Raw genomic sequence first — 19605 nt, 5'->3', positions numbered from 1 at the left:
AGAAAAGCGAACAATATAAACAAACAATGGTCAGTATCTAGCAACTATCCACGCAGTTTGCTTTCATTGCCACAGGGAACCAATTGACAGTCTGAATTGGGCAACTTTACTTTGGACAACAAACTGACACTAAGATGTCAGGCAAAAGCATTTCAGACAAAATCCTGTTCTTACTTCCAAAACAATGCTATTAAATTCAGTAATTTTTTTTTATAGGTGAAATTTATTCCTGTGCAAAGGGTCAGCACAACACCTATGCACCAAGTACTACTGGAGCAATTAAAATAGGGCTTAAAGTGGAACTTATGTAATGCAGATGTCTTGTTCTGGCCCTCTGGACAAAGTGAATTTCACCTTATGTGAATGAGGTGAACAGGATTTGGTCCTTTGAGGGCTCCTCATGAGACTCTACTTTCTTTTAATCCTGAAGATACTGTATGTTGTATGGAGATAACAGCTCTTCAAAACCAAAGATAGAACACTACAGAAAACTAAACATTTTCTTTGAGTTTTAACATTGAATTAAATTATGTGGAAGAACTTTGCTTTGAAGCATAGTATTTTAATGAAAACTGCTGAGGAGTGTGGCATTGAAGTGGCTAAAGCCACAAATCAAAATTCATAAAAGAAATCAGAATCTTACCACAACCTTCTGTGCAATGCCCAATTGTAAGAATAATACTAATTTTTTCTCCTGAATCCAGAGTACCATAAGTCAGCAACCTCAGGAGCTTAGACACGATGTGATACTTTACCAGGACATCACCAACGGCAGCTATTAGTATAAAATAATTTAAAAGAGACTAATTAAACTGTAACAGTAAGTACACAACACAATGCAACAAAAATACATTTTCCTTTTCAGGGTGTCCTCCATATCCCCAAAGAAGCCTTGAGATTGCCCCCATTTTCCCCCTGCTTTCACTCCCTCTCTCCAACATTTGAAGTCAGAATCCTCTCCTTTCGGTGGTCCAGTCCTGTAAATGCTCTTTCTCAGCCCCAACACTGTCCCATCCCCCAAATCCTGGTGCGGAAGAAGCCCTGATAAATCAGGGCTCTGCAGTACACTGGGGTGCAGACCCCTGGAAAGGTTCCCCAAATCCTTTACCAGATTCAGCACATAGAGAACTCACTGCAGTTGGACAGGACATGAAGATCTAACTCTTAGGTTTATCAGCCATAAGATCCTCCCCATAGAACAACTGGAGACACTTCCTCTAAAGTCGTCAAGCTTCTCCAAAGACTTTGGGGCACCTACATTTATTTGTGTATCTATGTGCTAAAAATCAAGCTGTTAGTCACACCCCCATGTCTCTGCAAATCCCAACAGGTGCAGGTGCATTTTCTTCACTCCTTCTAATTTCAGTTGGTGAGTGTTTAGGGAATTCTGACACGTAAAACTGTATTTTGCACATGTGCAATATATGTACACTTACTTGTCATTTCATGTCCATCTACATACTTTTCTTCTAAAATCTAGCCCTACTAATTTATTTCTAGAAATACCATATATATAAAAATGTTTGGGGTCCATTCACTCACAGTTATCAGCAATGCAAGCATCTAGAGTTTTTGTTACCACTACTGCAAGTTTTGCGCTTGAGTAACTTCTAGATGAATCACGGACCAGCTTGATAAGTACTTCAGCTAATATGTCTAATCCACCAACAGAAACAAAGTATTCCTGTACGCGTGCTTAAGGAAAAAAAGAATAAATACTGAGTTACATTTATATCTCTTAACTAAAACAATACTAATAAAGCAACATGGTAATGATTTGTTGTGTGTGTACACTAATTTTCCTGCCATCTAATGCAATTCCAATTCCGTCAATACAATGTAATTGAAATTGGAAATATAGGAGAGATGGCAAATTTAGAAATGTATTTTTCATAAGAATTATAGAAAATATACAAACATAATATACACATGTAAACAATGTACTTGTGTTCTGCTTGATTTCATTTAGTTATAGCCATTATTTTCTGTGTTGTAATAACAATGAACATTTGGAAAATGCCTTTAATCAAAATGACTCCCAAAGAATTTTACAGATTTTACTAACTTGAAGCTAATGGGACTATTTGTGGAGTAAGGTACTACTTGACATGAGTAAAGATACAGAATCTAGCCCTTAAAGTAAATGTCACCATGTGCAAAGGAACCACACAAAGCCCTCTAAGTCACTTAAACTGTATGTTGTTTTGCAATGATGAAAGGGATGCTGATGGACAAGTTGCACCACTGGTATTCAGGGGACTGTGGAAGGGGCTGCTCACTACTCCTAAACAGGCAAGCACAGAAAGGGCTATTAGGGTAGGCAATAGAGAGGGCATTTTGGACTTGCATTTACATAGACCCACTGATCCAGAATTTCCTCAAAAGGGGAGTAGAGAGGCAGCAACCAATTTTCCAGCCTGCAGACGGCATTTTCAGCCAAGCAATCTGCCTGCAGGCTGAGGACAGATTACTCGGGCCTGGTCTACATCTAAACTTAGACTGACATAGCTACAGTGCTCAGGGATGTGAAAAATCCATAACCCTGAGCGCCATAACTATGCCAACCTAACCTTGGTGTAGAAACAGTGAGGTCAATGGAAGGTGGCTTCTGTCAACCTAGCTACCATTGCTCAGGAAAGTGAAGTTCCTACAGTGATGGAAAACCTCCAGAGTTATGGTGACATAGCCATGTCACTGCACAGCCCATGTAGAGAGTAGACATGGCCTTATTCTGGGAACAGTAGCAACTATTATGGTCAGAGTTGACATGCAGCTTCCATTCCAAACTCGCTGTCTCAGTTCTTCTTAACTTTCATAAAAGGAAGTTTATTTACCTTATAATAACTTGAGTTCTTCAAGATGTGTGGTCCCTGTGGGCATTCACTGTAGGTGCATCCATACGCCTGAAACTGGGAGACTCTTCACTAGCAGTGTCTGTTGGTCCGCACCTGCGCCCTGTACCATGATGTAAACTGAAAACATAAGGAGCAGTGTAGACCGACCACATCTCCAGTTCCTACTCTTCTTTGAATCATATGAGGATCTGAGCAGAGGGGAAGGGAGGTTGGTTATGAATACCCATAGGTGCCACACATCTTGAAGAACTCCAGTTACATAACGTAAGTAACCTTTCTTTCTTCTTTGAGTGTTGGTTCCTATGGGTATTCGCTGTGAGTCATTCACAAGCAGAAACCATTGAGGAGATGGAGAGTGCGAGGGACCCATGCTGTCCTACTGATTGAAGGACTGTTGTGACAAAGGATGCAGCAGCTGAAGAAGCCTGGACCAAGGCATAGTGGCTGGTAAAGGTGTGCAATGAGCTCCAGTTTACCATTTCTACAGATTTCTACGAGAGGTATATTTTGGAGAGAATTTACAAAGATAGTGTGTGCTCCAGTAGAGTGGGCCCTAACATCCTGAGAAGGAGGGGTTTCTCTTTGTTCATAACGCAGTCAGATATGAGAACACCACTTGCGCCTCAAACTCCTTTATCCTTCTTCCCAGAGCCACGTAGTCTGCAGTGATCCGCTCAAGGTCATTCTTGGCAGTATCATTGGTGCCCATGTGGAGAAGCAGGAAGGGGTAGCGATCTGAGGGCTTGATGAGTCTTGGCAGTCTCTCCATCACATCGTGAATCCTAGCTCCTGGCAAGCAGCAGACTTCTCGGTTTTCCCAGTCGGGGCAGCAGATAGATGACTCAGTCCCCCTGAGGAGAGAGTCCCTGACCACCACCACCCGCCTCCTTCTCTTGGGAGCGGTGGTCATGGAACCCCCATCCCTAGGACAGTGTATCTCATGCCTTCCAATCGGCGGAGTCTCCTTCTGTTCCCTTCCCTCAGATGTATCACCTAGTCCACTCTCCGCATTAGTACCTTTGGAGAGAACATGAAAACGGTTGCTTACCTGTATCTGCGTTGCTGGTATGTGGACGCTCCCCTTTCTTCTTCTGGAGGTCACATGCTGCCAGATTTCTTCATCGTCCTCCTGTCCCCGCTGCGCAGCCTGCTCTGAATCTTCAGAACATTGTGTCCGTAAAAGCATATCCTGACGTCTGTCCAGGAAATCTTCAGTTTCTCTTATGCAACGCAGGGTCGATACTTGTTTCTCCAGACCTTTAACCTTCTCTGATGTAGGGATGTGTCCCTAAGAGAACTCCAATGCCAGGTGGCACTGTTGTCATATTAACCCAGAAGGTGGCATGTAATATATCAGTGGAAAACTAACAACACACCAATCATTAATATTCTTCTGTGATGTATGTACAGTAAACCCAGAAAGATCTTTACAGATATTTTAATCACATATTTCCAGTATATGTTTAAACCAGGTATGTTGGTGGAGTTAATAAACAGGTTTTCTTCAGAAAAAGAAAGGAGGCCAACACCTCAAACCAGGTCTGGGCAAATTCAATGAGCTATTGATTTGTATCAGAGGTTGCAGGAAGAGATCATGTGCATTGTAAAAATCACAGCAGGGGAGGAACCAGCATGGTGTCTACACCAGACAGTATAGTGTCTATACCCAGCAGGAGAAAGGAACTTCATGTGGGCTTACTTTTCAAAGGTTTACTAGACTGTAAAAAGAAGGGGAGAGAATCCCTAAGTTATCCTTCACCTGTGGAGACAAAGGAACTGAGAACTTTGAGCTCTGTGAAAGATCCTGGCCACAGAGTCTGGTCAGTCATCTGGAAAAGAGACTTGGTGAGAAACACTTCTTTGAACAAGAGACTAGTTTGTTAAATCAGGTTTTAGTCTTGGATGTGTATTTTTTACTTTTGTTTACTTGTAACTTTCTATCTTTATTCCTTATACTTGGTATCACTTAAACCTATGACTTTTTGTTTAATAAGCTTGTTTTACTTTGCAGTAAACCAATTCAGTGCTTTGATTAAAACAGAGCATTTGTTAACCCCAGTTAAGGTAATAAACTGCTTGGTACCATCTCTTTAAGGGAGCAGCAAACTTCCTAACTTTTGTAATTGTTCAGTGAGAGGACTGGACACTACTGGGCAGATGGTTTGTGGGAAATTCGGGACTGGGAGGGTCATCCTGGCTGGTGGAAAGCAGGGCGTGACTTGCATATTTGTATGTTGGCTCTTGGTGTCAGGACTGCAAACCACAGCAACACAGCACATAAGGCACCCAGAGTTGCAGGGCAGGTGGTGACATAACCCCTTACTGGCCTGGGTTGAACCCCAAAGTGTCACAAGGGGATTACAGAGGCCAGAGTGGTCATCCTGAATCTCAAATGGGGTATGAAGACATTAATTTGTCTAAGATCTTGTTGTTGGGAATGAGGAAGCACCCAGAATACAAACTCTTCCCCTTGTGTTGAGGCATGGGCTCTAAGGCTTCTAATTGTAGAAGGCAGTCCACTTTCTGTCTGAGAAACCTCTTGTAAAAGGGCCCCCTGAAAAAGACAAAGAAGGGGGTATGGATGAATGGATGGTCAGGAACTCTTATTGTGAAGGCCTTGGAGATAGTCTCCAGGACCATCTGTCCAAAGAGAGATGTTGACACATAGGGAAGAAGCGCAGCAGGCAACCACCAAAGGGTGTAGGGGTGTCTGGTTGTGAGGAGACTGGCTAACGGCTTTCAAAATTTACGTCAAAATGACTTTTTTGGTGGGGTGCCGCGGGTGAGGAACAAACAATGGTGGGGCATTCTGTCTGCTACAGTGAACCCTCTGGCATTTCCTGAGTGGTTTGCAAACCTGTTGATGATAAAAGGGCTGAGGTATCAAGATGCTGCCTATAAGGAGGTGGAGTACTTTCTCCAAGGACAGGGGTGTAAATCCCTAGGGAGCAGAGGGTAGCTTGGGATTCCTTAAGACTGTGCAGTGATTTGTCTGTTTTTTCACTGAACAGGACAGTTCTGTTGAAAGGAGGTCTTCTGCTTGGACTTTCTTAGGAAACCCCGAGGAATGAAACCAGGAAGCCTGGCTCATGACTACCAAAGTAGTCATAGAACAAAAGGAAGTGTCAGCTGCTCCCAGCAATGCTTGAAGGGACAACCATGCTATGAGCTTCCCTTCATCCAAGATAGCTTGGAACTGAGGTCTGAGCTCCGGAGGAAACTTGTTAGAGAGCTGAGAGAGCTTATTGTAATCAATAAAGTCATATTTCAAAATCAGAGTCTGATAATTCGTTATCTAGAATTGTAGGCTATCAGAAGAAAAATTTCTCCCAAGAAGGTCCAGCTTTAGCATTCTTATTGGAGGGAGTAGACCAAGGCTGGTGCAGCCTGTTGTGCCTGGTAACAGGCTGTACTACTAATGAATTAGGGATAAGGTGGGAAAACAAAAATTCCACCCCTTTAGGTGGAACACAGCATCTTTTATCTGCTCTTTTTAGAGTTGAGGCACAGGTGGCTGGAGTGTGCCAAACATCCTTGGCTAGTTCCAGAATGGCCTCACTGATGGGAAGTGCCACCCTGCCAGGGCCTGGAGTCTGGAGGGTGTCTGTAAAGCTTCTGCAATATTCCTCAGGAAATTCCTGAAATTGTTTATAATTATTTGGCAGTGAAGGTGAAGAAAGCGTTGCAGATGGATAGGGATGTACTGGCTAAGCAGGTGGTTCTTTCTCCTCATAGAGCTCCTGAGGGGACTAAGGCTCTTCTCTAGATGTCTGAACACACTCCTGCTCTGATTTCCTGGAGATGGGAGGTCTAAAATAAGAGTCCCAAGCTCCTAAAAGAGCGTGTTGTGTATTGGAATGGAGGTGGATATGGTTGTAAGGATATGAAAGTGGAACCCACTAGCAAGGGTACCCCTGGTGCAATAGTATGTCTTACAAGGGTGAGTGGAAGCCAATAAAGCTCTGGACCCCTTACCACATGTCTTGTGATTCCAGAACAGCTAGTAGATGGGATCAAGGAACAATGTGTTGTTGACACTGGTAGCCAATTCCATGGCTGGTGGAAGGAACCTGTGAGTAACATACTGTCAGTATAGGAGATCACTGGATCAGAAAGTAGTGGTGATTCTGGGTTGGTGTAGACCACTAGGTGCTCAAGAACAGTATAGCCTAGACCAGCTGGAGAGCAAGAAGAATTTCTGAGCACAGGCGGATCTAATGGTGCAGGCAGTAAATGATGGTACCGGTAAATCCCTTTTCCTCTTAAAGTGCTGAGCCAATGGTACTGTTGGTGACTGCTCTCTCCTTTCTTTCATTGGGAGTGGGGCCTGCCTCTTACACAGGTGACTGTTTTTGGACAACCCTGGCTTTCAGTGTCGACAGTGCCAGGCTATCATCTTGTCTAGAAGCTCCAGACCCACACATAGTGCCTGATTTAGCAGAGGAAGGAGACACTAAGCTCTCCTGCTTTCCACAGAAGTGTTTTATCTTGATTACATCCATGCCTATCAGAGTCTTTAGCGCTAGGATCTAATGAGCCAGAACAGTGAAGCACCAGGTTTGGAAGGGCAAAAGAAAGTGGATCTTGCCGATATACAGAGAGGTCAGATTTCCCTGTATTAGGCTGTGGCCTCATGGAGAGCTCCATTTAGATGTCTCCCAAGTCGAAATTCATGAGATTGTCATGCACGAGCTGGGAAACAACAACAAATCTCACACTTAAAATATGTGACTCTGCAAAGCAATAGAGGTGGGGGGGCGGGGGGAGTGTATGTGAGTCATTAGCTGGGAAGACAAGGGGACAGGCCACACAGGACTTAAAACCAGGAATTTTGGGCATAATAGATGCCCCAGACAGTGAAGGTGAAGGGAGAAGGGGAGAAAACTCTAACCCCAAACACTAAGTATACTCTAAAATTAACTAGTTAAATAGGAACTAGGTACAAAAAACCTGGAAAAAATAGGCAGGAATACTGTAAAGCAGTAGACATTGCCGGAGTTCCGTCTCAGACAATGAGTGGCAGAAAGGAAATAAAGAGATGGTCAGTCTGTGCTGCCCCTTATTCTCTCGGAGCATGGCACGAGGAAGGGCAGGGCACAGGCGCAGATCAATGGATGCTGCTAGTGACGAATCTTCCAGCCTCAGGCTTATGGAGTTCATGGACAGTCACAATGAGTACCCAGAGGAACCAGCACTCAGAGAAGAACTCATTCTTTTTGAGATTAAGTTTTTCCTGTTTGGTCTCAGTCAAAAGACAAATTTCTTTTGGAAAGTTTTAGCAAAATTTCTTCAGTCAGCTTTCTGTTTTTGCATGTGTGTAGGCCTAACTTGACATGAGTAACTTGACATAAATAAGACCTCATGTCTCCCGGGCAATGATTGGGAAGGTGAATGGAAGATTAAGTTGTATATAAGGGTGTAACAAGCATTAGTCTGCAGTCAGTCTAGCTAAGATAAGCAGGAACACCCTGGTACTAGGGACAATGGACAAGATAAACCAGGAATGTAGGTATCAGTTTATACATGAACAACACATTCACAGAGCATGCTGTACAGGGATTGGTTCCTGAAAAGTAACCAAGTCAATCATGAAGCACATAATGCTGAGAGAGCGAGTGTGCCTGCATTTGAGCCTGGGCATGTTAGGCATAGTGTTGCTGTATACCAAATTAAAGTGACAAATTCCAGAGTTGAACTGAGTTTTTGAGAATGGAATGGAAGAGACTCTCTGGGAATCCCAGCAATGTGTTTAAAAACAAAAAAGCCACACACATTTCTCCCATGTGTTCTGATCAGAAATTCTGTGCATGGATACCTCAGGTACAGCTGCACTTGTTCAAACTTGGATTATTTTGTAGACATTATTAAAATGTAAGTAGCGAGCTCAGTTTGAAGGAAGTTCGCTCAGTATTTTTGAACTTATGGCTGTTGAAAGGATTTTATGTATGTATAGAAGCATTTTGTTAGGTTCCATTGTTCCGGCATGTGCAGTAGATGTAATTGTTTTTATGCTCCCTCTAAAGTAAATTAAAATAATGAGGACATAGAGATGCACTATGCTTAAACTAAGCTCAAAAGTCTTTAAAAAATCTAACAAACATTGCAAATACTATTGGATCCTGCACCAGAATTTCTCAGAAAGAGACAGTGCCCTCTGAGGAACGATCATCAGGCTGGAAGTCCAAAATTCCCAAATTCTATCATCACCTCTGCTCTGACTGGGCTTAATAATACTTTGCATTTACACAGCACTTTACAAACAGCATTTAAGGCTTCACAAAACTGCTATGATGTCGTCAGGTTTTTTTTTTTCCACATGGAATAAATATTAATTTGTCCATTATGGAAATGCAGCCACTTCTGGGATGAAACTTTTCAATTCTTTAATAAAACACAGAAACACTAGCCAATATTTTTAGAATAAAAAGTGAAGTAAACTGTATTAATTTGAAATTGGGGGAAAAATTTAAGTCAGCAGAGTATAATTAATATAATTATTGTGTTAATTACAATACAATTTTAAAAATCTTTTTCAAGTATTTTCTTTATGTCCACCTTAAAGGAACAAGGGAGATGTCTCTGGCTGCCCAGAAGTTCGTTGGTTGCTTTTCCTCTTTCTCTGAGAAAGTTACAAGTCACTAGATAAATATGCTTATAAACTATGGACAAAAAACACCTGAAAGGAAAAAAATGGGCTTTAAATAAAGACCTAAAAAAAGTCCCAGTTCCCCTGGTAATTTTTTTTATGCAGCAAAGATGCCAAAACACCAAGAACTTGAGGTCTGTTGATCGTGACACCAAACATTAGAGTCTCCACCTTGTCTTAGAGTATAGTATCCACTTCCTTATTAGAACCCAACACTAATAAATCACTGGCAGTAGGTAAAAAAAGAAGGAAATATCTGGAGCTCACAACACATTAATGAATATTATGACAGGCCATGTAGTGCCTAATGTATCAAAGAAAGGAAATGTGGCCACACAGGCAATAGATACAGATAGGAAAGACTGTTCCAAAGTAGGACACTTAGGAGTCTGCTGGACAGAGACTAAAGGAATGCACTGAAATAGAGAAGGATGGTGTGACAAAACTGCTAGCGGATACAGCCAGCGTACCATCAGCTTTTATACATCTTATACGATTCAAAAGAAACTCTTTACCTATCTTACCTAACTTCTATTTAACAGTAAAATAATTGATTAGCTCAACAGAAAAGCATTTTGGAAATTCACTGAAAAAAATATCATAATGGACTGGGGACTGTAAAAGTATCTGTGATGTTTGTTCTGATGCCACGTTCTCTTATGGCATAACCAAGTGGTGGCAAGAGACAAAAAAAGGACAGAATCCTTACAGAAAGACTCACCCAAGGCAAAGGTGCTTTTAAAAGAAAACTGCATCCATTTACCTCAGGAAAGCAATATAAATGAGAAATATTTCTCACCATGTTTAAACTGAACTATATTTGAAAACAAAAAGCCCGATTCTTTGTTGCCCTGCACCTTGTTTAGTCACTTATCCAGCACAAAGTGGATGTAAAACACTACTACACTGCTCTGGTAGCATTTTTACACCTATGCTGCACTCTTTGAGGAAAATGACTAAATAGAGTCTAGAGCAATAATTTCTTCAATGCAAAGTTTTAAAATTACAGTTGGTATTTCTAAGATTACTACTTACAGCAGCCATCTTACTGAAAATTCCAGAGAGGTTTCATAAGAGACACACACACACACACTCTCTCACAAGCTGGATACCTCTAAGCAAAATGATTCATGATTAGCTGGCCCCCAGCACCCTACATCCCCACTCCAGCAGAATGGCTCCACTGGAGCTGATCTACCAGAGCCTACATTATTTTTTCCTAGGAATCCCTATGAGACTAGTAGGGGGATGATATAAATGCCTACTCCTGCCCCTTGCTCACCCTACCTCTTCGCCCAGTGCAGACCCTGGACCTGAAAGTGTCCTCTGTGAGGTTTGAAGGAGAAGGGACAATGACACAGAGGCAGCTGATCCCTGCCTTCTGCAAAGAAGGTAGAAGATCGGTGAATGAATCTGGGGAGGTAGGGAAAGAGGAAGAAATTTAAAATTTCATTATAGTTTCCAATGAAACATAGTTCCATGAAATCTAAATTGTTGACAGGATGTCATGTACTTACAATTATTAGCAACTGTAAGTCCAACAAATGAACAAATAGGACGAACTATCTCAGGCTTTATGCAACTTTGGAGCCAGTCTTTTGCATGTGGAAAAACTGAACAGCAAGTGTTTTGATTGTCTTCTGTAAAGATGTAAAACAAACAACAACAAAAATCTAAATGTAATATATAGTTACGTTTATAGACACACTAGAAAATGGAAGTCAGATGTCATTTTTTAAGTGTTCTTTTTACGTTTACTATCATCTTAATGTTATACAATTATTTACTAATAGTTACCATTTTGAGGATTATTAACACATGCACACAGAGTACTGCAGACTGAAGACCACAGCTGATAATACTGATTAATATTTTCATCTGACAGATTCATCTCAGATATTGAAAGAGTTGTTCTGTTAAGAAAAAGGCAAACATAATGGCAAAGATGACTTAGGACCTAAGTAGTCTGTTACTTTATATCTTAACAGAAACTATTTATTTACCTGAATAATTGTAGCAGAACACCAATGCAGCCTGTTTCTCTGATGTGAGTTTGCCCACTCTCTATAAATGACCATATGCCAGTATTGGGAGAGACAATACATAATTTTAAACAAAGTATTAATTCTTTAAATGCCATTTAAATAGTTCAGTTTTACTTCAGCTCCCTTAGTATGCCATGTACAAATAAACAACGTGTTAGGTACTTGCATCCTTAACTTGATAGCACCAAAAAGTGCTAACAATGTTCTTCAATTTTTATAAACTACAAGAACTTCTAAATTAATTGTTACTTTGTGTTTTAAACCATATGTTTGTACAGAGCCCAGAAGTATGGGGCCCTCTGGGTGCTACTGTAACACAAATAATAATTAATAATGATAAAATGTTATGTCTCAATTTCTCTACAAAGTATGAGAAACCCGCATTTTGCATTACATTGTTAAAAACTACACGTATGTTTCTTACACAAATAAGATAAAGTACTTTCAACATTTAAAAAAACCCAGAAACCTCTTCTAATGTTTGATCTACTTGTAATTGATTTTGAGATCACCTAACAGTAATCCATGTCACAATTAATCTTTATATACTAATCTTACAAAATATTAATGAAATCCTGAAGTCATGATAAATAGTATGGGCTGACAACCAGCAGTGTGTTTTAATATGAGTTACACAGTATTAATAATTTAATGGTATTTTTACAAGTGAATGCAAAATACTTACTGTTATTTGAAACAAGTACTAATATAACATAAACAGACATTCGTTTCAAATTCACACTAGAATTCTTATTAGTTAAGAAGAAAATGAGGTCTTCAAACAATTCAGATGTACACAAAGTTTGTTGACAGTAAACTGAAACCAGAAAATGAATTATATCAATTCCTATTAAGCCATTTCCAACTTCTATTTATTTAGGCAATAAAGTCTACAAATTACAGACTCATAAAAAGATTCTGTCTAAAATATACAGACTGACCTATACTGAAAGGCTGTCAAGAGAAAAACAATTTTCAGGACTGAATCAGATATTAAAATGTAAATATTTCATACCATTACCTATTTGTAAGGCAAATTTCCTCTCCTCCCTTCCCCCAAACAACATATCAGAGCCAGGCTGAAAAGTGTTTTGACCCTTCCATAAATGTAACTGACAGCAACTTTTCTCCCAATCAACAAGGTGATACAGACACTAACCATAATTGGGTCATTTTATGGAACAAAGTATCAGGTCTACTTTAAAGCTCCCAGTCTAATTTCCCTCCTCATGGCATGCATTACTTCAGAAGTTCTGGGATATCTATTTCAAGACACAGCACATTAGAAATTCATCTTACCTAGCAATAGTTTAAACAGTTACTAGGTAGAGTGTAGCTTCCAGACTCACTCTGCAGGGTCAATTCTCAAATCCACTTGTCAGTAACTTTCAATGTAACTTGATAATGTAACCTGCAGGTCTTTGCCTAGATCCTCAGTTGTGACCAACATGTGCTGGGCACATCTGAGGGAAGAGGGCTGCAAAAGAGCTATTTGCTGCTTCCTGATCCTGGAGCCAGTCCTGAGGCATCCTGGCCACAGGCATGATACTGAGCAACCTCAGACCATCATGCCAGTGGGGGACTGAAGAAGTGTACCACCCTGCTTTTGCCCACCCATGCCCTCTACATCAGAGCCTATAAGTGAGGCTGGTGATGTAGCGCCAGCCACTCCACCCCAAGGGATTCCGCCAAACCAGAGGAGTTCTCAGATGGCCATTTAAGCTGGCTTTATGGCCCCTTTGAGCTTTCAGAATGGAGCAAGTATGGAACAGCAGAGTCAAGAATCTGGTCCCATTTGTCAGGCTGGTATCTGTTGTAACTTGATAAACAAATATATCTAAAATGACATTAAACCATTGATTGATATGATAAATACAGGCAGAGGAGGAAATCTTAAGTTTTCAGGAACAATAAAGTGCAGTGATATAGAACATGGAAAAATAAATAAAATTATACTTTACCATTACTCTCCATTACAACTGCTAATGTAAATAAGGCTGCTTCCTTTACTATGCAGTGCACACTTGACTTTGCAAGGTCATTTACAAACATTAAACCACCAATCTCTCGGAAATAATCACTTGCTTCACCTGTTGCATATGCAGACACAATGAACAAAAAGGGAAATTTATGTTAGATACTAATTTGGGAATCCAAAAACAATCAGAGCAGTATGAAATACATAACGTTTCCAAGATTTTATACCTCTACAGAGTCTTATGTCTCCTAGAGATTATTTTAAAAAGTGACAATGTTTAATATATACTATGAAAAAAAATTCTACTATTACCCTATTCAAATATCCGATAGGAAATAACAAATACCCCAGTCAAAATGTCATGGTAGAATACTTCTTACTGTTTTGTTGGCAGATTGAATAAATAGTGACCAAGGCCTCTTTTTGAGAAGCAGGGCTGTCCATTTGGTATTTAAGACATTCAAGCAATAAATTCAGATCTGTCTTCATCTCTGTGAGGAAAAAAACAGTTTTAGAATAATTTTACAGGAAATATGTTTTCTTTTGAATGCACCTTTTAAAATTGACGATTAATTTTTATGTTAAGACTGTCATAAAAATATGGCACCATCTTCTATTTTGAAGAGAAAAAAAGAACAATCTGAAGCTGAATCTTTTTTGTTTCCCACCTAGCAATAAATGTTATGCACAGCCCAAAAAATGTGTCTGAGTAGTTTTTGTTACTAGATGATTATTTTATTTGTTAATGGAACAATCCCCTTTTCATATTAACCTTATCGCCATTAGTAACAAAGTTATGCCCCAGTCAAAATGTTTGCAGTCTGACATCTCGTTCATTCCCGAGATGATGTTGAAGTTTTCTGAAGGCGTTACTGGCTGTCCCAATGTACTTCATAATATCGTCGTCATCAATCACAGCATCTTGTGAAACAACACTGCCTAGGTAGGAAATTTGTCAATGACATTGACAGGTACATCAAAGAATACAACTGAAGTAGTTGCAATACTTCCTGGTTGAGACTGAACCATGATTTCTGTCTTCTTTAGGCTCATTGTTAAGCCAAAACATTTTGCTGCATGCGCAAAGCAGTCAGTGAGCAACTGAATGTCCCTGAGGTTATGGGGCCAATAAAACACAACCATTAGTGAACTGTAATTCATGAACAACAGTTTTCATAACTTTTGTATTTGAATGCAGGAGAAGAAGATTAAAGACACCTCTATCAATATGGTACTGCATATAAATGCTATAACAAATGTCGCTGAATGTGTCTATTAAAACAGCTGCAAATGTGATGCTAAATAATGTCAGAGCAAAAAAAACAGCCTTGTTTTACTCCACTGGTATCAACATAAGGAGCTGAGAAGCAGCCTTGGTCAAGAACACAAACCTGCATGAAAAAAATGTAATGTCAACAAACTTATCAGAGCAATCAAAACTTGTGGAGAACTGTGCACTGGCCATCTTAATTTACAGAGTCAAAGGCCTTAGTAAGATCAACAAAACCTATATATAGGTCTTGATTCTGCTCATGACATTTCTCCTGAATTTGCCAGAGTAGAAAGATTCCGTCTGAAGTATCACACCCAGGACAGATGCAACATTGGATTTCAGGCAATATCTTTTCTGCAAGTTGATAATCAGCCAGTTTAGCATGACTCAGGTGAGTATCTTTCTTGCAGTGGCAAGGAACTAGATCCCACGATGGTTATAACAATGCCTTGCTTTGATAAAAGGTGAATACTGGCATCTTTAAGTTCCTGTGGCACAGTTTCCTGTTCCAAAAACAGGTAGTAGAGGCCAGTGAGCTTCCTGACAAATCATGGCCCTCACATTTGAAGATCTCTGCAGGAACCATCTGGACCTGTTGCTTTGTCATTTGATATTTGCTTGACAGCTTTTCATACTTCAGATATGTTCAGTGGAATTGCAAGTTGGTCATGAATTGGAAGTTATTCAAGACCATCAGCAGCTGATGCTGATGTGGTACATGGGAAGTTCAGAACCTTATTAAAAAGTGTTCAGCTTATCTTTTCAGAATTTGTCCACAGTAAGTCAGCAGCATTGACTCATCTGCATTCCAGATAGGGACGGTACCGTTAGATTGCAGGCCATACATGGCCTTCAGCTAATCAAAAAAAATTTGAAGTTTTTTGATCTGCCGCTGATTGAGGCTGCTCAGCTTTCATTTTCCATCAGCTATTTTTCCCTGTGGTGAAGCTTAGCTTGCACACTGCACTTTGTACATGAATAAGACAACTTTTTAATAGATGAGTTATCATCGTTTATCCATAACACGTGAAGAGCATACATGGATGTCAGGTGTTTCTTTATCTCAGCATCATTTTAATCAAACCAGTCACTCTGCCTACATGCAAGTTTGTGACTAGGGACCCCCAGCAGCATCCTCTGCCTGTCCCTGTCACCACATGCCCATCACTGTAGGACTTTCAAAGAACAGAATTTAGAGGACTTTCCCCATTAGATAATTATAAATTACATCAAATACTGGGTTTAAAAATCTTGATCATGACAATGTACTGTATAAATAAAAACTTCAAGGACAAATGAGGAGAAGCTGGGTGTTTGGTATAGCAAATTCTATTTTAGGGCTCAATCCTGCGTGCCCTTACTCTTGCTGAAGACAACTGGAATTTAGGACACTCACCACCAACCAGGACATAATCTCAATAATTAAGAGACTAATCCAACTAGCACTGGAGTTGGACCACATCCTAAGGACAGATGAACTGTTGAGAAGATATGGTCAGATTTAGGTACTTAAAGATGCAGATAGGTGCCTAGTGGGATTTTCAAATGTGCCTACACATGTAACTCCCATAAGAGTTAAATGCCTAGGTACTTTCAAAAATTCCACTAAGCACATATCTGCATCTTTAGATGCCTAAATACACTTGAAAATCTGGCCCTTAGGGTCTAGAGTGTGCTACCAAGGTGACTTTATTAATAATTATTTTACCACTTCTGTTAATAGTAGCTACTGAATTTCTCTTAAAACTCACAATGCTTTGGTGATTTCAAAGGAATACAAATTATTAAATGAAAATAGAGATAAATGTGGAAACAATAATTATCAAAAACAATCTCATATTGAGAGCATTTAGTGTCTGAAATTATGCTATTAGCTTTGTCTAGTATCTTCATCACAACATATAATCCAAATATATGAATATAGTAACAAGTGTGACAAAGTTCCTCCTCTATCTTGGTGGGTCCTGCGATTTTTGGCGGATTTGCTCATCTCAGAGATTCACGGCAGCCATCAGTTTGGCCACTTCTGCTACAGGCTCAAACCTGCCGCACACTCAGCTAACCTCATCACTGGCCAGCATGGGGGAAAATGGAGAACAATCTTCACAGTCTCTGTTATCCCATGTAGTGGGTCGGGGACAGGCCAGATGCCTTTCCAAATTAGACTTTCCCTTCTGGTGTCGCTCACAGACCAGGTCAACTCCTCCTGTGTCTAATCAGGAGTTGGAGGAATGGGGGGAACCTGGGCCCACCCTCTATACCGGGTTCCAGCCCAGGGCCGTGGATAGCAGCTATCTACATCTCCTGTAACAGCTGCGTGACAGCTACAGCTACAACTCCCTGGACTACTTCCCCATGGCCTCCCCCAGCACCTTCTTTGTCCTCACCACAGGATCTTCCTCTTGAAGCCTGATCACGCTTGTACTCCTCAGTCCTCCTCACTCCCTGCTCCTTCCACATGCTCCACTAACTGATGGGAGGTCCTTTTTAAACCAGGTGTCCTGATTAGCCTGCCTGCCATAATTGATTCTAGTATGTTCTTAATTGGTCTTAATTAGTTTGCCTGTCTTAATTGGTTCTAGCAGGTTCCTGATTGCTCTAGCACAGCCCCTGCTCTGGTCACTCAGGGAACAGAAAACTATCCATCCAGTGGTCAGCGTATTTGCCTTCTACCAGACTCCTGTACCCCACTGTTCTGGGTCTGTCACACAAGGCACAAGCAAATTCATCCAACAATCACCCATCCCCATGGTAGCCCAGCTACCATCAGAGTCTGGTAAAACAGTGAAAAACAGATTCAGATATGACAAGTGATTCAAGAGATCTTACCACATTGTGTGTTCTGTACTTCTATATTTTCCATTTTCAATTGTATTCCTATTCTTACCCTGCAACTGTAAGAAAAGGCACTCTCTCAACAGTTCAGATCAGCAATGTTCACAAAAAGCGTACACACAGTATAAGTCCATCATGCCAACTTCCTTACAACATCCTCCCTCCTCTTCTGGTTATTTGATTTTTAAACTGCATGCCATATGACATAAACCCAAATCAGTGTGATCATGAATGAGAAAGATTCCCTTTGGAAAGGTATCATTATAAGGTAATACACTACTGCAATTATAAGGGTTTTTATCCAATTTCATTTTGTAGACAAAGTAATTTGGTTGTATCATTGTGATGTATGTAAAGATAAAAACTCCCAACCTCACACATTTTTAATCTTGATTGTGTTATTTATCTCAAAAAATCTGCCACACTTTCTCCCCCTACATCTGGCTGCCAACTTATTTCAACTGCTTGCTGATGATATTGAACTACTGGCCAATAAAAAATTAGTAGTTCAAGTTTTCCAAGGAAATCTATGACCTTCTAGCTCCTGCTGCTACCACTAATGAGCATAGGTGCCAACTTTTCCCAGCACCGGTGGGTGCTCGACCCCCCGCCACACCACTTCCCCGCTTTTATGATGGCTACTTAGTGTCACCAGAGTAGTGCCTTTGAGAAATATCACAGTGCTATCATAAAAGAGGACAGTTCTTGCCTTCACTAAGAATTATTTATCTTCCCTTTCCCTCATTTCCTCACTACTTCACAGAATGGTTCACGTACAAGGACCTTCCCAGTCCCCTCAAATCTGTCAATCACACAAATCACTTGAGAAGGAGAGGTTGAGTTTTTTAAGCAGGAAGGACTCTTCTTCCATTCTCATTCTATTTTTACTATTAAACACACACACACATTCTCTCTCTCCTGATCCTCCGCCAATGACAGAAAACTCTGTAGCCTCCCAGTCTCCCTCTGCTTCCCACAGAGGCCACATTGCGAGGCTGACAGAATACTAGATCAGCCTCCCATTTATTTATTTATTTATTTAGCGAAGGACTGACCTCTCTCACCTTGGAGCTTCAAGTATCATTTTCAGTTCAGCTGAAGTAATTTTTTTTAAATTTATGATTACAAACATGATTTTTTTCTAATGTGCATTGCTAGTTTTGAATACTTTTAAGATCAGATTCTACTTGAATATTTTTTAAATGGACTTTTTTGAGAGAGATGTACATAAAATATCATTTTATAAACCTCCCATTGTTATGGATCAATAGATCTGCTTCATTATAGTATCACAGACCAGAGCCAAGATGAGTAAGTCACCAGGCTCTGCTTCAGCAGAGAACTTCTGTGAAGCCTATAAGTTTGATATAAGATAGAAGACGAAAACGTTCTCTCTTCTCCGTCAGCTACAGATATCCAACCCAAATAATATTTTCTCAAATACAGGCCTATTTGTATTTTTGTACAGCAATAAGGAAACACTTGGCTTATAATATTAAGAAATGTACCTACAAAAATGAGATCATGCTTTTCAAAGTGGATGAGAACATTCCAGACACTCAATGCCCGGATTCAGGCTCTCATATGAGCTGTGTGACTCCATCATTATGCTGTAACACCAAATAGAAAGGAAAAATCCAAAATTCTCTCTGGCTGCTAATTAAGCCCTTTTTAAAAACTGTAAGTTTTTAAAATCCTAGGGATAGATTCTCAGCTGGTGTAAACTATCACAGCTTCATTGAAATCATGACAGTTTATAGCAGCTGAGGATCTTTATATTTCCAAATATACCAGAGTGTTTATCATTCATTGGTAACAACTTGGTGAACTTACAACACTCAGGATGGTCATTTCTTATCCCCTAGTCTGCCACCTAAGTGTTCATTCCATCTCTTCCCCCCCACCCCCCACAATGACTCTCATATGTTAATGATTTCAATGTGTGTGGGGGGGACGGGACGGGACGGACAATT

The 19605-nt window shown here is 40.3% G+C and overlaps 1 protein-coding gene across 1 annotated transcript in view; it reads right to left on the bottom strand.

Annotated features, from left to right (window-relative positions):
• Positions 1-19605, bottom strand: part of TERB1 (telomere repeat binding bouquet formation protein 1) — a 45875-nt gene that overhangs the window by 24658 nt on the left and 1612 nt on the right. Inside the window, exons 2-10 of the mRNA XM_074968786.1 lie at positions 17627-17691; positions 13905-14015; positions 13508-13636; positions 12232-12363; positions 11505-11565; positions 11299-11414; positions 11019-11141; positions 1543-1695; positions 644-775 (exon numbers count right to left, since the gene is read on the bottom strand). Of these exons, the coding sequence (XP_074824887.1) occupies positions 644-775; positions 1543-1695; positions 11019-11141; positions 11299-11414; positions 11505-11565; positions 12232-12363; positions 13508-13636; positions 13905-14015; positions 17627-17660 (991 nt within the window). The 5' untranslated portion in view covers positions 17661-17691. The remainder of the gene's footprint in view (positions 1-643; positions 776-1542; positions 1696-11018; positions 11142-11298; positions 11415-11504; positions 11566-12231; positions 12364-13507; positions 13637-13904; positions 14016-17626; positions 17692-19605) is intronic.

Source organism: Natator depressus, chromosome 12 (genome assembly GCF_965152275.1).
Source record: "Natator depressus isolate rNatDep1 chromosome 12, rNatDep2.hap1, whole genome shotgun sequence".
Taxonomy (NCBI): Eukaryota; Metazoa; Chordata; order Testudines; family Cheloniidae; genus Natator; species Natator depressus.
This window is presented reverse-complemented; position numbering and strand designations above follow the sequence as displayed.